Source organism: Pelodiscus sinensis, chromosome 5 (assembly GCF_052426305.1).
Source record: "Pelodiscus sinensis isolate ZL-2025 chromosome 5, ASM5242630v1, whole genome shotgun sequence".
Taxonomy (NCBI): domain Eukaryota; kingdom Metazoa; phylum Chordata; order Testudines; family Trionychidae; genus Pelodiscus; species Pelodiscus sinensis.
Genome location: NC_143056.1, coordinates 71,885,371 through 71,902,691, shown reverse-complemented (window position 1 = coordinate 71,902,691; position 17,321 = coordinate 71,885,371). Strand labels below are relative to the sequence as shown.

Sequence of the window (17,321 nt, the reverse complement as noted above, 5' to 3'; positions counted from 1 at the left end):
AAATTGAAAGAACACGGCTTTTCTTTCGACGGCGGAAAACCTCATTTCACGAGGAAGAACGCCTTTTTTCGAAAGTGCTCTTTCGAAAAAAGGCGTTCTTGAATGCAAACGGCTTTTTCGAAAGAGAGCATCAAGACTGTCTGGGTGCTTTCTTTCGAAAAAGCGGCTTGCTTTTTCGAAAGTACTGCTTGCAGTCTAGATGCTCTTTTTCGAAAGAGGCTTGCAGTCTAGACGTAGCCCATCAGTGGTATCTTGCAGTTGCCTAATATCTTTATTATGCCTATTAAACTCTTTTATCCAAAAGAGAGCTTTGATTGCCCTCTTTGGGGTGTGATACATTCCTCATGCAGTTTTTATTTTCCACTTCAGATTTTAAAGATGGCACTTCTAGTCAGTCACTGGAGAGTACAAGCAGTGAATTGAGCACCAGCACATCAGGTACTAAATCTCATTGGAAGGATTTGGTTGGCTAATTGTTACATAATGATAGATATAATGCACTGCTGAAATTCAATGATTGGTTTGATGGTCTCACTGTCCCCTGTTAACAGAGAATCTGGTTTGCAAGCCATAGATCTGTTCTTTTTTTTGAACAGGAGGGTCAGCATTCTGTTGCTGCTTCTGTGATTTTGCAAATGGATGCAGTATGTAGCATAGTGAAAATTGAGGCATTAGAATATAAAATATTTAAATTCATAAAAAGGCTTAGAGAACTGCAACTGTCCACTCCCAAATACTGGGGCACTAGTGCCCTGACTTTTCTTCCCCTTATTATTACAATATAAATATGTATTGAGTACATTTAATAGTTAATGCATTAATACAGAATACGTATGTGCTCCGATGGACTTGTGGTAGGCATTAGAACTGTGACTCTTACTGTTGTGTCTTTATAATATCACTCATAAGGTCACACTGATCTAGAGCCTGAGCTATCTAAATACAGCTTTCTGAGGCATCTGGAATTGTGGAACCTTAGTGCCATGCTGACTTTACTGTTTGCTGTGTGGGCTCATCATTTCTGAGTCCCGTGCTTTTTTGCTCGATTCACATCTGTTGGGAATTGTTGTGGAATGTTTTGTATGAATGATGCTATAAAACATTGGTAGGCAACCTACTGCCAATCAGGGTTCTATGTGTGGCCAGTGCACCTCCCCCTCTTCTTTCTCCCTTTGTGCCTCTTGTGCACTGGGGGCTATGCACAGCTACTCTTCCTCTCCCTCCCTCCGAGCACTTGAGAGCTGTGAAATGTAGGGATGTTAAATTGCAGTTAATCAGCTATTTCCCTCATTGCTCTTGCAGAGGGAAGCACCAGTACTGCGTCTGGCTGGAGTGACCTGGAATGTAGGCTGAAGCCTCAGCAACAGAACCTCCTCATCCCTATGATGCTCTCCCCACCTGAGTCACTCCTAGTTTCCTGTATCCTGAGGGGGAACTTTATAGAAGCCCATCAGGTAAATGTGTGTGATCCATGCTATATAAAATTTAGAAACTAGTTCTATATGAAATTATGGGCTGGGGGTGGTTGGGGAGATTTGTATTACATTTCTACTGTGCCAGCTAGCTGGATATTGAAGGACAAAGCCTTCCAAATTTGGGTGTCAGGGGGAATCCAGCAGTTGGAGTGAAACAAGGATAGCCTAAGCCACCATGCCCAAGAAAGTTTTCTTGTTCTTTAAAATACCCTGTTTTTGCATGGGTTTTCAAAGTTTGCAAAGGTTTTACCAGGCCTGGCCCTTAGTGTTCCAGCTGGGTAAGGGAGGAGGTGAGGATCCCATATGTGAAACACCACTCTTGAATGAGAAGCAGTATTTGAACTATTGTTTTTGCCCCTGGACCAAAAAAACATGACTTTCCACCACCTTCATGCCCAACTGTAGCATGTAAAGACATGCTGTAGCGCTCTAGCTGTTGGCTTGAACTCGTGTATGGCATTGGACTTTGTGGGCAGGTGAAGATGTACGTTGTGGTCAAGCTGTCAAAATAGGTGGCCGAAGGTCTGTGTACAGAAGAGTGTGCCATTGATGCCCTCATTTATATGTGCAGACAGCCAACTTGCGTGTGCAGTTGTGCCACTCAGTTACAATTGCATGTGCATTTTTGCATGTAACTTTTAGGCTGCCTTTCTGAAAAATTGTCCTGATGTACTTTGGCAGTTGAATTGCCAAGAAAATGCAGGGGCCTCGCTAAGACTGAGATGGACAGAGTCAAGTGCTTTTTCATAGTTACCCTTGCATCAGCAGCTGGTAAATGTCAAGTCCTGAATTGGTTCCAGTTAACAACAGCAGTATTTTTTTTTTATTTTCCTCCCCTGGGGCCTACAGGGCTGTTTTCTTTGCTACTTTGTGTGTCTATAACACTGATGAGAACAGGACTTGGAATGGGGTTTAACTGATAGTTGAGAAATAGCAACCCACATAACCCTTGTCATCCTGAGCTAACTTTAGAAAATTCTAAAGGGTATTCCCTGACTGATAAGAGCTAATTTTAAATATTTAACACTGTGGGACTAGCTACTTGATCCTTTTAATATACAATATATTGGAGTATTTTGTAACATCTTTATAAATCAGTTGTTAAAGTGAATCCAAATCCAATTTTGTGGCACCTGCTAGCAGTGCTATATAGAGCTATATAATTGCAAAAGCGCTACAATTATAAATCCCTATTTTCATGAATCTATACTTTTCTGAATAAAACTGCCATATTGGGTTGAAATGTCTCATGTTTTACTCCTTTAAAAAAAAAAGTTTAGTAAAATATTATGTGGCCTTTCAAACAGTATTTGGGTGATGTAGAGTATAACTTACATTCATTATTATCTGTGACAGGTGGCTTTGATGTTTAATCTGGAATCTTCAGCTTGCTATGGGGAGCTGGTGTTCATGGAACGCTACCAAGAGGTGGTGCGGGAGCTGGCAAAAGTGGAGCAAAAAATTGCAAATCAGTCAGCTGATGGTACTGGAGGCATCAGGAGATCTGGCAGTGGCCGCTCAACGCTTCAGGCTATTGGGAGTGCAGCAGCAGCAGGTAAGGATCAAGTGATCAAATCCTACAAATTAGAGATGGGGAATCTGGCTAAGAGGTGGGGCGGGGGGAAAGAGGATGAACAAAAGCGCAGTATCCACTTGGAGGAAATTATCCAGGCATCTTTGTGAAGAGCTCCGTATAAACCTCTATTCCACATGCAGCAGTGGTTCAAAAAGCAGACCAGATGCTGAGCTGCATTAGTAAAGAACCAAAGAATTATCCATTATGGGACGTAGAATATTTGTTTAGTTTAACCAGTGACTTCATGTTTTGCTGGATTGCTTAGGTATGGTATTTTATTCCATCTCGGATGTTACTGATAAGTTGCTTGCTACTTCTGGAAGCCCTGTCCCTACTCTCCAAGAAAACTTTTGGATTAGCAGCATCCAGCTGGAGCATACAGATCCTCTGAGTGAAATCGTGGCAGACCTCAGTCCTTCGGCAATGGCAGCATTTGACTTAGCTTGCACTCAGTGCCACCTGTGGAAAACCTGCAAACAGCTGTTGGAAACAGCAGAGAGACGATTACATAATAGCCTTGAAACAAGGGGTAGGTTTCCCCTTTCTCTGTTCAACTGGGTGGGCTTTGGAAAAAATGCCGAAATGCCCTTTCTAGTTTTAATAACTATTTTTCCTAGTAGCAGAGGAGTTTTAAAGAAATAACATGACTTATGTAAGCTTATAACTCTGCTGTCATATTTTCCACCTTCAACTTCTGCTTTCCCTTCTCCAATACTGCTTGTAGGCCGCAAACTCGACTTCATTCTACTACATTCTGATGGCATAAAGGGTTTCCCAGCAGTTCTTCAACAAATAAATAAAATTCTCAACTATCCTTGCATGCCACAAGGGCAATCCAAATCAGGTAGGTGTTTTCCCTCTGCATGTTTTGAGGTCTTGGTTTCTGTTGTATTGGTTACTAGTTTTCCAGGGCTAGGGAGTACACATGGAGACTTTGTTGCTTTTTTAAATGTCTTTTTGTTTGCTAAATTTGTATCTGTTCCCTTAGAACAGTAAACTTCCGATAATCCGGCACCTTTAGGACTCAGGGGGTGCCGGATTATCAGATATGCCGGACTATCAGAAAGGGGGACTATGAAGGATCTGGATGCCTGCAATAGAGCAGCTGGGGTGCTGCCGGGTTGGTCCCGCAGCGCCAAGGGGCGGCGCTACGGGACCAATCCCGCAGCACCCCAGATGCTCTCCCCCAGGCGTCTGGATTCAGCCTGCTGGTGAAACTGACGCTGCTGGTCAGTTTCAGCAGCGGCTGAATCCCGACGCCTGGGGCAAAGCGCCATCCTTTGGCGCTGCGCGACCAACCCGGCAGCACTCCAGCTACTCTGCCCCAGGCATCTCCAAGAGCAGCTGGGGTGCTGCTGGGTTGGTCCCACAGCCCCAAAGGGCAGCGCTACGAGACCAACCCGGCAGCACCCCAGCTGCTCTGCTCCCAGCTTCCCCGATTCAGCTGCTGGTCAATTTCAGCAGCAGCTGAATGGGGGAAGCCTGTCCGGCTGCCCCAGCACTTCTGGGTTCCTGATGGTGCCGGACTAATGGAGCATTGGATGCCGGACTAATGGAGTTTTACTGTATTATAGAAAAGTGTTTGTTTAATGTATCAGCAACTCTTTTGTGTGTACCAAAAATCCATAAAGCGAAATTGATGTTTATCACAACAAATACATACATATTGCTAACTAGCTGTTAATTTAACAGTCTTCCAAAGATTTCCATGAGCACCATGCAAAAATATAAATTGCCATAGAATAGCTTGAGATGTGAAAGCCATCAGGATTTACTGCTTTTAAAAAAGATTAATATAAACTATTAAATTTGATTGATTTAATTTTTAAAACTTGCAATGACAAAATTTTGTCAGTTCGCCTCATGTTTTTCTCTGTGGCACAGGCATGCACTGAAACTTTCAGAAGCACATATTATGCATTTCTGTGCATATCTCTGCAAATTATATTGACTGCTGCCTGAATAGTTTTGGGTACATTCATCTATTTATCTTCGGAAATCTAGTCCAGCCTACAAGATGTAAAAAATTGACTTGATCTGGGCATGTGGCTAGGGAAGAGAAGGCTGGAAGCAGTCAGCTCATTCCTCAGAGAGGGAACTAGAGAGCAGCAGCTTCTCAGGAGGGAAGGCAGAATTGAAGACTAGAACTACTCCTTTTATTAGAAGGTAATGGGAGCCATAGTACAACAGAGGTCAGGTTTCACTGGAGAGGAAGGGGAAAGCAGGAAGCAAGAGGGGTAGAGTTTCTACTGTTTCCTAAAATTATGTCTACACGGTTGAGTAAGCCCAGGATTTGAATTCAGGCTCAACCCTGCTCTCCTTTCCATCTCCACATAAATCATGGTAATCCAGGGCTTGGATCGAGGACCCAACAAGGTTCGAGCCTGAGTCTGCCAAAAGTTTTCCACAGTCTCGTGATATGATTTTCTTGGTCCTCTGGATAGTCAGGTTTGGTGTAAAGCCAAATTCTTCCACAGTGCACCATGAACAAAGGATTAGCATGGTCACATTTTGGGGCGTGCTAGGAAAGCTGGGATATTGGTGCTTGGACTCAGCCTCACATAATGCAGATTCTGGAGCCCCCAGGTTGGAACCTAGGGTTATAAATGAGTATAGACCTGTGGTGTCCAACACATTAGCCATATGTGGCTGTTTGGCCAGTTAAGTGTGGCTAGTTCTCTATAACAATAACCATTATAATGGCTGCTGCTTCAGAACTGGTTGGACACCAGTAGACACTCAAGACACTGGGTAGACACTCAAGCCCTGTGCTAACAATCTGGGATCTGTTAATTTACATTCTACTAGCCCTGGGCTTACATTGTAGTGTAGACATATCCTAAAAGGGCAGATGAAGCAGAATGACTAGTGACTAGTTTGTGGGATGGTCATTGAGGGCACACCGAGACAGAAAATATGGAAAAGAAGTTTAAAGCACAGCGCAGAGAAGTAAAGATTTGGTGTGTAGGAGAGAAGAAATACAGGCAACAGACATGAAAATAATGTTTTGGAGAGGTGTAAAAGGGAGAGAATAATACCCCACAACAGAAGAAATGGAATTAAGCCACGGCTGGAAAGTTGCCTAATAACACAATTAAATACTAGACAAAACAGTTATTCCTTTAAACCAGGGCTACTCAACATGCAGCCTGTGTGCTGCCCAAGGCCTGTTTGTTTGCGGCCCGTGGGGCGGTTTGGGTTTGTGGAGCTCAACACGTGGCCCGCGGATGGGATCCTTTGAACATGGCCTCCTCTAGCAACATGCTCCACAACGGTGAGGCATCTCCCAAGTGGGGTGGGCATTGAAAGACGCACGTGGATGGGCTGGTTGGAACAGACTGGTACAGGGTGTTGTCATTTCTAGCCCCCAGGGAGAAGGTGCCAGGAACACTGGGGCATTGTGGGAAGTATTAGCTGCTTAGCCTTATGGGCAGAGCCTGAGAGGTGCTGACTGGCTCTCACTGGCCACATTTGGGTCCAGAGTCATGCCTTAATGCTTAATCTTTATATTCATGCCTGTCAGTGTAAAAGAAGCTATTTGCATATATATTTGCATGTATATACAACCACATTTAAGTTGCGGCCCTCAGCATGTGCTGTGAGTATCATTGTGGCCCCCGGGGCTTCCAGAGTTGAGTAGCCCTGCTTTTAAACCATAGTGGCTTTGGGAGCGTGCAGTAGCACAGGCATCTTTGTGTTTTTACACTTCCTTCTCTGAACTCTTAATTCTCCCTAGAAAGTTTAGCTCTGCTACCTACATCATCTCTATAGCTTACCCAACTGTGCTTGTTTTGAATGGGTTAATTAGAACTGGAAAGCGTCTTGTTTTTCTGTGCCTCATTTAGTTCCACAAGACTGAGTGTCCAGTATTAACTATCATTATTGTCATTCTTTGTTCCTCAACAGAGGTTTCAGATGAAAAAATAAGTAGTCAGTTTCGATGCAATATTGTGGACCTTCTGCAGATGTGCTATCCATCGCTGACTGAGGACTGTATTGCTAATCAGATTGTTTTATCACAGTACCTTGATCAAGTTCTGCAAACACTGAAACATGTTGAAGATTCTCCAGGTGAGTTTCATGGGTTCTCTTAGCATTAAAGCATCTTTCAACCTCTTTGTAGATGTTTAAAAAAAAGCTATATAAAACTGATGTAAAGGGATCCAGTTTAGTAGACTAGTTCCTGAATTTAGACAATATACAAACAAGCTTTTAAAAATCTAGCATTGATAGTAATGCTGCTGTGGATTTTTAAGGGTAAATACAAACACAAGTATTTGCAATTTAAACTCTTGCCCTCCCCCCCCGCCCATCGTACCCCCAAGCATTTGCAATATATATCTTGCATCCAAATCAAACTCACCAGCAGAAAAAGTGAAACTGAGTAGGCTATATTAATTCGAGTAAATAATAGCTATTTACTTGAATAGCTATTTATAGAGCTGTTGGTCTGTTTCATTATAATAATTCTTGTTAACTTCCATTGAAAGTCATCTCTAAATTGAGGGATGTATTTTCTAGGGTGGAAGAAGTCTCAGCATATACCTAGGTTTGTGAGCATTTCCATTCTAATCAATCTTTTTATTATTTTTTTTATTAGACTCCAAAGGGAGTCTGATCACCAGCTTGGTAGAACAGGCGTCTCTGAAGCCTGCAGAGTTGGAGGCACATCCAGTTCGTAAACAAATTCAACTTCTGCTGAAAACCCTGGATCAACACGTTCAGACCATGCCAGTGAGCAGTGTGAGGACAAATTGTGTGCAGAGTTTCTTTGATTACATTAGCACACTGGCTGCTATTGTGCTCCGGAGCCTGAATACAGAGCTAGGTAATGTGTCTATTGGGAAGCATGTCACAAGGAGCTGACATTCTTTAAGGTTTATAATATGATTCCACTCTGGAAAATAACTATATGGGAATTTTCCCATTTTCTTTGATGGGTAGAAAGGGCATTGAGGGTCCTGGGACTGTGTGGATGTAAATGAGCAGAACATTCTTTTAGAATCACTTAATGGCAGTGTCAGGGCTGTCCTTAGGCACAGGCAGAATAGGCATTTGCGTAGGGCACCACTCTGCCGGGACGGTCAGGAAGCAGTGGAGCAGTGCGAAAAGCTGGCACTCTCCCGCCCCCTCTGAAAGAGAAAGCTCCGGCTAATCAGCTGCTTAAAGAAGCATCAGACTTGTTTCCCGTTCCTCCCAGGCAACACAGAGGCATAGGGAGGCGAGGGCAGAGGGAACCGTTGCTCCCTGCCAGCACAACAGGGGTGACCCCATGTGACTCACAGCAGGGAGGGAAGCACTTCCCCTCCCCACAGGAGCCGGTGCGCACTGCCTGAACAGCTGGGGCTGTGGCACCCGGCAGCTTACTTCCGGGGCCTTTCTGCATGGTGTTGGGAGGTCAGGAGACCCGGGGTCTTCGCAGCTCCTACTGTGCAGGCAGCGTGCTCTGCCATGGGACTCTCCATGCCCTTTCCCTCCCTCCCTCTTCCCCCCCCCTCGCAGGACAGCATTGCGGAGGTAAGTTGCTGGGGTGCAACAGCCCTTGCTGCTCAGGCAGCGTGCACACCAGCTGTTTGGGGAGAGGGAATGCAGTCACACACTTCCCAGAGGTGCTGCAGGATTGCCAGATACTGGTCCCAGCTGCCCCTGTCCCCTGCCCCCACCAACACTGTCATCAGCACCCAGCACCACCCTGTCCCTGGACCCAGCACCCTGCCACGCACCGCAGCACCCAGCACCACCCTGCCAGCTGTGCCAGCATCCTTGGGACCGCATTAGTGAGGCTTGGGGGGAGGGGTTGGCATCTCACTTGTGTGGCTCCAACTGACTTTTCTGTGGGTCAGTGACACTTGACTCAAAACAGGTTCTCTGCCCCCTCATAAATAAAGACAATGCTAAAACCTTTTGGCTGTGTCTAGACTGGCCAGTTTTTCCGGAAAATCAGCCGCTTTTCCGGAAAAACTTGCCAGCTGTCTACACTGGCTGCTTGAATTTCCGCAAAAGTGCTGATGATCTCATGTAAGATTGTCAGTGTTTTTGTGGAAATACTATGCTGCTCCCGTTCGGGCAAAAGTCCTTTTGCGCAAAAGGGCCAGTGTAGACAGCCCAGATTTGTTTTCCACAAAAAAATCCCGATCACGAAAATGGCAATCGGGGCTTTTTTGCGGAAAAGCGCATCTAGATTGGCACGGACGCTTTTCCACAAAAAGTGCTTTTGCGGAAAAGCGTCCGTGCCAATCTAGACGCTCTGTTCCGAAATGCTTTTAACGGAAAACTTTTCCGTTAAAAGCATTTCCGGAAAATCGTGCCAGTCTAGACGTAGCCTTTGAGTTTAACATAATATTGTATTTAAAAATGAAGCCTGGCCAACATGCCCCCAATTGGGGCCAAGTCCCCATCTCACTGCAGCATCATAACACTCAAGCACCACCTGACCCCAAATCTGAGGCTATCATACACTGGAACCCCCTGTCCTGAGCCTCTTACATCCCCACACACCTGCATCCCCACATCCTCAGTCTTCTGCCACAACACTCCTGCACCATCCACACATGGCAAATGTGTGTCCTGAGCCCATCATACTCACAACCTCCTTGCTTTGAGCCCCTCACATATCCAACACAAACTCCTGCACCCTCACATCCACAAGCCTATGACTTGCTCAGCACCCCAACCTTCCATCTGAGCCCAACACCCAGCCTAGAGGCCCCTCCCCAAGCCAGCATCCCCTTGTCCTGCATCCAAATTCCCTCCCAGAGCTTGCACTTCTCACCCCTTCCCACATCCAAATCCCTCATTCCCATCCCAGAGCCCGCACCTCCTGTCTCAACCAAGTGAGAGCATATAATGGCTGGGGATAGCAGGTGATGGAGAGGAGGGGAACAGAGAGGATGGGGCCTCAAAGGGGTGGGGTCTTGGGGAAGGAATGTGATTTTAATGTATTGGTGGGTTCCTCCCCCTTCCCCCCCCCTCGACAAACCTAGTGGTTCCTTGAAATTCTGAAAAGGGTTCCATGGCCAAATAAAATTAGGAAATACTGCAGTGGAGCACGTAACAGCAGGGCTGGGTCCTAGAGAGAGCCAAATGCGCTGCCTGCAGCACAGTCCAAGGGAGGGGATTGGCTGCTGGGGGCTCTGGGAAGGGGAGGGAGTGGGGGAGAAGAGCAAGTCAGGCATAGGGGCGCCAGTTTAATAATCCCACCTAGAACACCATAGATCCTAAGGACGGCCCTGGGTAGTGTTATGTGAGTCAGAGGAGCCCTGGATTAAGTATATTGTGCTGGCAATTAGGAGAATAAAAGCCTGCAAATTGACTTGTAAACCAAGCTGATTTAATCTGGAGTCACTGGGAAGCTCTAATTTGGAACTCTACAAATCTGGTTTTAGAGTTGCTTTCCAGCAAATTGCCTTCTAAAGTTACATCCCTCATTGAGGTAGAAGAAAGAGGAAGATGACAGAACTTTTTTCAGACCTTCACTTGAACAGGTCCTACCACTGCATATGTGGGAGGTACTGGTGCCCTGGTGTAACACAACCTCTCATAGCTTCATGTTTCCATCTCAGGAGAAATGTGAAGTAATACTTCAATTGTGCTGTCTATTTTCTTGCTGCTTAGGAAATGGAAGGCTAGTTCAGCAGGGATATCTCTGGGTACATCTTCACTACACCTCCTTTACTGAACAGAGCTGTGTAGGCATTGCCCTGATGTAGACTCAGCCTACACCAATTTCTGGCAGTGCAGGAACGCCATCTCCCTGAACACTGTCCATGTTCCTGGAAGCTCTCTTCCTTCGATACAACTGAGTCTGCACTGGCGGTTTTGTTGGTGTAGCTATATTGGTCAGAAGTGTGGTGTGTTCCACACCCTTAGCCAATGTAGCTATGGTGACATAATTTTTAAAAATTCCCAACTGTATTGCTATTAGTAGGTTTTAAGTTGTGGGACGAGGCTTTACACAGCTACGTTTTGCATTTCAGTGACATTAGCCCAACCTTTCACTTTGTAAGAGCACTAGCAAGTCTTGCTTCAAGGCAAACAAAGTAAAACAAACAAAACAAAAAAAATAGGCCGAGCAAATGAAGTTAACCTATGTCTAGAGAATTCTTATAAACCAGATTGCTATAATAGTGCATGTGTTGTGATTCTGACAAGCTCCTGCTGCGACATTTCCCCTGTAGTATTTTTTATGCTGACACAGATTTGCTCTGCCATTTGCACCTAGCTCTTACTGAGGTGTCAGAAGCTCTCCATCTGGCACTATGCTGGTTCTTGCAATCCGCCTTTAAAGCACTCCAAGATGGTGCAAAAGTTTGTGGGATACGCCAGAGCAATTCGGTCATTGGGTTCCCAACTTGCTTTATTACCGTGACCCTTGTGCCTTAGTGATTATGATCATCAGGGCTTCCGAGGTTCATTAGCCTAATAGAACTCAGTCTGTGTAATACATTTAATGTAGGGTTTTTTTAATCTCTTATGTTTGTAGATGAAACTGCAGAGGTGAAGGTGGGGAACCCTTTCATATTGCTACAGCAGAGCCCATCTCACTTGCTCGCTCTGCTCTTGTTTGAGAGACAAGTTCCACCTGACAGGTTGGTGCTTTTCATGAATACTTAATTAACAAATTTAGTGCTTGTTAATTGGGTTGGACTCAAAATCCTCTATGACTGGAACTGTTGCGGAGCAGAATTCCTCTCCTGTGCAAAGACCATTGCTATCTCTGGGAAAGGCATCCCTGGGTTCTCTAATGAGATGGCCACAAAGGATCACAAATTAGTGAAACTTATGGTTGTGTGTTTTGTAAGCTAGACAACTACTGGCTATTGAGACTTGAACTGAGAGCCCCAGGAATGTGTGGGTTTTACATTTGAAACTGTCTAACTTCTGGACACAGTAGCCACACATCTTATACATATCACAATACAAATAAAATTGTTTCCCAAGATCACATCAGAGAACTTCTGGGCATGGATCTTACACGTTTTCCATCTCTAACTTCTATATTGGGCTGATACTGAAAGTGTGCAACTTGGTGATGGAAGCAGATGTTAAATGAGACAATATTTTAACATCCTTTATAAGCTGCTCAGTGTAACTCTCACTTTCTACAGGCTGTCCTCGCTATAAGTCCAAGATACGTTCCAAAAAACTTGGACTTATAGCGAAACAACTTAAGGCAGGTAATTTTTTTCCCACGGCTGACTTCCATTTGTGCAAATTGGGAGGGGTTTTTTTCCACGACTTAAAAACGGAGAATTACTTCAGTGCAGAAAGGATGCATACCAGGGTGACTAATAGTGGAGACACCTTGTACCAAGGACCAAACTAAAGAATCTTGCATGGTATTACCCTGAGCCATGTATGTCAGACAAGGGAAAATGATTTATTGCATGACATTTTAGAGTGAAGTTCTATTTGCTGCTAGAGGCCTGGGCAGTGAACCTATTGGAACAGCAGATGTTTATTGTATATTTTTTCATGTTAATCATTTGGCGATATTTACAGAAAGGGTAATAAACTTAACAAAATTGGATGTTTATCTGGATTTTACTAAACTTGTTTCAAAAGACAGCCCAGTCCCAGAACAGTCAACCAATAATAGGTTATGATATAGGGTCATTACATTTTCAATTTCTGAGCCATCCCAGATGCCCAGAATAACTTCCTCACTTACATAGGTTCCCATTCTTTCCTCCAAGAAACATCCTAAACACCAACCTGGTCCATGAACAGGCCCACCAAAAAGGGGCTGGTAAAGGGGGGAAACTTCCTCGGGGCCTGATGATTGAAAAGGCTCTTGTCCATTGTTGCTGTTACTGCAGTGGTGGCACCCGGAGCCCCAGGCCCTTTAAATCACCATGGAAGCACTGCACCGTGCGTTCTGTGAAGCTCTGAGGGCTCAGCTGTCCTGGCCCCACACCTTTCACCTGATGTTCTGCCCCTTCCAGGAGCATGGAGCCAGTCCTCCCCCACCTTGCCAAGGGGCCTGCGGAGGCTGTTGACTTCCCTGTCCATGAAGCGTTTAAGCTCTAAAACTTGCTTCTCTGTTCATATTTTTAATGTACTTTTTATCTTTGCTGCTCTTTCCAAATTCTTTAACTTTACAGTGCAGGCACTTGTTATATCGTTGGCACTGCCCTACTGCCAAGCAGTGCCCTGTACGCTTTTACACCATTTAAGTGATTGCTAAGTATTGTAGTAAGTCATGTTACCGAAAAGCCCTCTTGTTACAGGCCCAATTTTGGGCCTGCTTTTCAAAGAGAGCTGATATTCTCTGCTTAGCAAAGTTTCAGTAGTATGGCTAAGTTACATACTCCATCCCCTTCGCTTATTTCCTCTAACTCCAGAAAAGACTGTGCCCGGTATTTTGCTGTGGGGGATATGACTCTGTCAGTAGGGGTATGTCTACACTACAGCACTAATTCGAACTAACTCAATTCGAATTAGTTAATTCGAACTAAGCTAATTCGAACTAGTGCATCTAGACCTAAAAACTAGTTCGAATTAGCATTTTGCTAATTCGAACTAGCATGTCCACATTGAGTGGACCCTGAACCAAGGTTAAGGTTGGCCGGAAGCAGTGCTGGCAGGGCATCAGATTAGGACTTAGAGCGAGGAGCTGCTGTCTCAGGCTAGCCAAGGGCTGTGCTTAAAGGGACCTGACCCCCACCCCGGACAGACAGTTCTCAGGAGTTCCCCACTCACTTGTCTAACTCGACGAGGGACAGCAAAGCAGTCCTGGCTTGGAGTGCCCTGAATGCCCACACTCGGCACATCACAGCACTCAGCCATCAGCCCGGCTGCACTTGCTGCAGGCTGCCATCTGGGGATGGGGGTCAATATCCATGGAAGGGGCAGAGAGCTTCCACCCCGAGGAGCCCGCAGAGCCTCCCCAGTCCTCCCCATCAGGGGCTCGTACCCCATTCCTCCCTCACCTCCTTCCACTTACCCCTCCCTAGCCCCCCTTCCTGATGTACAAAATAAAGGACACGTGTGTTCAAAAATAGAAACTCTCTTTATTTAACAAAACTTGGGGAGACTGGGAAAAGGAGGTGGGAGAGGGGAAGAGAAAAGGTGGGAGAGGGGAGGAGAAAACCTGGGAGGAGGGAGCTGGAAGGGGGAAGCCAGGGGAAGAAGGAGGAGGGGAAGTATCAAACTATAGTACGCCATATCTTCAGTACTGTGTACAGATGTGATCTCCTCACCCCAGAAAAGATATTTTGGCCTTGGAAAAGGTTCAGAAAAGGGCAACTAAAATGATCAGGGATTTGGAACAGGTCCCATATGAAGAGAGGCTAAAGAGACTGGGACTTTTCAGCTTAGAAAAGAGGAGACTGAGGGGGGATATGATAGAGGTCTATAAAAGCACGAGTGGTGTGGAGAGGGTGCATAAAGAAAAGTTCTTCATTAGTTCCCATAATAGAAGGACTAGAGGACACCAAATGAAATTAATGGGTAGCAAGCTTCAAACTAATAACAGAAAGTTGTTCTTCACAAAGCAAATAGTCAACCTGTGGAACTCCTTGCTGCAGGAGGCTGTGAAGGCTAGAACTAGAACAGAGTTTAAAGAGAAGTTAGATAAATTCATGGAAGTTGGGTCCATGGAGTGGTATTAGCCAGGGGGTAGAAATGGTGTCCCTGGCCTCTGTTTGTGGAAGGTTGGAGATGGATGGCACGAGACAAATGGCTTGGTCATTGTATTCGGTCCATCCCCTCCAGGGTACCTAGTGTTGGCCGCTGTTGGCAGACAGGCTACTGGGCTAGATGGACCTTTGGTCTGACCCAGTACGGCCATTTTTATGTTTTTATGTTCTAAGCTCAGGGTCGGGGTCTCACTCGACCACCTTGATTTTCATGTAAACCTGCTCCTGGGTGGCCAGGCTGGCAGCTATCCTGCCCTAGACTGCCACTTTCCTGTGCCTAGTGCGGAGGTCGTGGATGTTGGAGGCTTCCCCCCAAACCTTGGTGAGGTCCACGATGTACACACTAGACCAGGCGGGCGCCCGCCTCTTGCGACCCCGGGCAGGCCCGTGGGAGCCGCCAGCTTGGTCCCGGGAAGAGGTGGAGGGCTGGGTGGCAGCGGGTGGCTGGCTCGTGCCGTGCCAGGTGCAGGGTCTGCTGGCTGGGTGCTGGCAGGCTTGCACCAGGCACGGGCACCGTAGCCAGACTGTGCCCCTTTAAGGGCTCCGGGGCCAGGAGGGGGGCAGATGAGTTTCCCTGGTGGTGCCCAGAGTGGCCACCAGGGAAAGCTGGGGAGGGCTAGCCTCCCACTAGTTCGAATTAAGTGGCTACACAGCCCTTAATTCGAACTACTTAATTCGAACTAAGCATTAGTCCTCGTAGAATGAGGTTTACCTAGTTCGAATTAAGTGCTCTGCTAGTTCGAATTAAGTTCGAACTAGCGGTTTGCCTGTATAGTGCCTATGAAAGTTAATTTGAACTAATGGCTGTTAGTTCGAATTAACTTTGTAGTGTAGACATACCCTAGGATCCTAGATGGTCTTTCTGAGTCTCCCACCAAAAGCAGGGGGTAAATGCTACAGGATGGGATGGGTTGCTAAGCTTTATCTGCAGGAAACTTACAGGTCACAGAAATAGACCATAGGAAGGAGCTGAGGAAATGGGTGGTATGGGACCACCTGATGGTTAATGATACATCCTCTTTGCCCCAGAGAGAGGTGGAACTCCCCTCCCCCAAGTCTCTATTTCCACCCTGTACTAGGGGACATTGCTTACTTTAGATTTGGAGCAAAATATACTGTTTATAAGGTCATAACCACTGACTTCCCCTCCAGCTGGGAATGCTCACCCCTCCGCACCAGCCCTCCCCACTTCTTCTCGGCTCTCCCTTACCCTACCTTTTTCCAAATTCTGTTCCATCCCCGCTCCTCCCTGCACCTACCTAGAGCTTCTTGAATGCTTCCAATTAGCTGTTTCTGGTTCTCTGGAAACTAACGCTACAAGGTTAGACCTGCAGGGAACGGGGAGGGAGGCAAAGGGGGAGGATGGCACCTTCACCCACTAATTTTTCCCTGTGGGTGCTCCAGACCCAGAGCGCCTCATAATTGGCATCTGTGAATATAGTTATAAGTAGGAGTCTGTTTGATCCTGGTTATTCTTGCTCACATGAAGAAGTTACAAAGGATATTAATCATGGCATGGGAATGCCTTTTTTTTTTAAACAAGAAAAATGTTCACTTTGAGGCTGTGTTGCCTAATTGGTAAGAGCAGCAAAATAGCTACCAGGCCTCTGAATTCTCTTCATGGTGCTAATGCTTGAATCCTCGAGAGGTTAGGCAACACACAACCTTGCTATCTCATTTTCCCCTGTTTTAGGGGATAGTCTGTCTCAGGGAGAACAGTTGAGGACTATTCATGTTTGTAATACTTCTTGAGAGCCTGTGTAAATGCAAGATATTATGCACATGCACCTGCTAAGCTGGTGCTGTTTTCACTCCTCCAGGCTCTCTTCGCTGTTGGCAAAAGAAGAGTTGAACTTAAATGTGCAGCAAGTTATCCTTAACTGTTGCTGTGAGCCACTGTCCCTGTGCAGTGTCAGGCAAAGCAGCCAGACCAGGTCCCTTTTGACTAACATCAGCAGTCTAGCACATCTTCATGCCTACCATTGTTTGCCAGATGTTGAGATACCTATCCACAATCCAGCTATGGACTCTGAGGAGGATTCTACTCAGCCCTCTTCCTCCCTGGCTGATTTGAACCAGCACGCGCTCACTGCCTCTTCCCTGGCCTTCCTGAAGTGTCAGTCAAAGCTAATGGCCATTGTAGCATGTCTCTGTGCATCCAAGGCACCAAAGGTGCCCAAACCAAGCCTGTCGTGGATGGAATTTCGGGGCAAACGGGAGGTCCCTTTGGGCATGGAGCAGATTTCCAAAGAGTGCGAGGCATTACTGAAGGAGTTCTTGATACTGGAGAGTTTTCTTCTCACCATGTCTGAGCCACTTCAGGATTCCCAGGAAGAGAGTAGTGGTTCAGTCAGTGGCCTCTGTGGCAAGCCGTACATCTCGCTTGTTCTCTTGGGCTTGCATTCTACCATGTCTGTCGAGGTATTAATGGAAGTTTTTGAGCAAGCGCTCACAGCAAAGGACTGGCCCAGAGCCCTGAGGATCTTGGACCTATACAGTCAGGATATGGAGGAGCTGACCAGCGTGAGGGATGCTGTGCTGAGCTGTGCGGCTGCTGACGGTAAAGGAAATGAGTTTTCTTTATAGAGTGTACTGTCTGAAATTGGTCCCCAGTTTGCAATCCCTATCTGG

The 17,321-nt window shown here is 46.0% G+C and overlaps 1 protein-coding gene across 1 annotated transcript in view; it reads left to right on the top strand.

Moving 5' to 3' along the window:
* The window catches only part of ZFYVE26 (zinc finger FYVE-type containing 26), a 71,817-nt gene that overhangs the window by 19,271 nt on the left and 35,225 nt on the right, over positions 1–17,321 (top strand). The window contains 9 exon segments of the mRNA XM_006113399.5: positions 370–438; positions 1,303–1,454; positions 2,832–3,030; positions 3,317–3,580; positions 3,776–3,895; positions 6,958–7,122; positions 7,652–7,879; positions 11,534–11,639; positions 16,511–17,250. Coding sequence (XP_006113461.4) covers positions 370–438; positions 1,303–1,454; positions 2,832–3,030; positions 3,317–3,580; positions 3,776–3,895; positions 6,958–7,122; positions 7,652–7,879; positions 11,534–11,639; positions 16,511–17,250 — 2,043 coding nt within the window.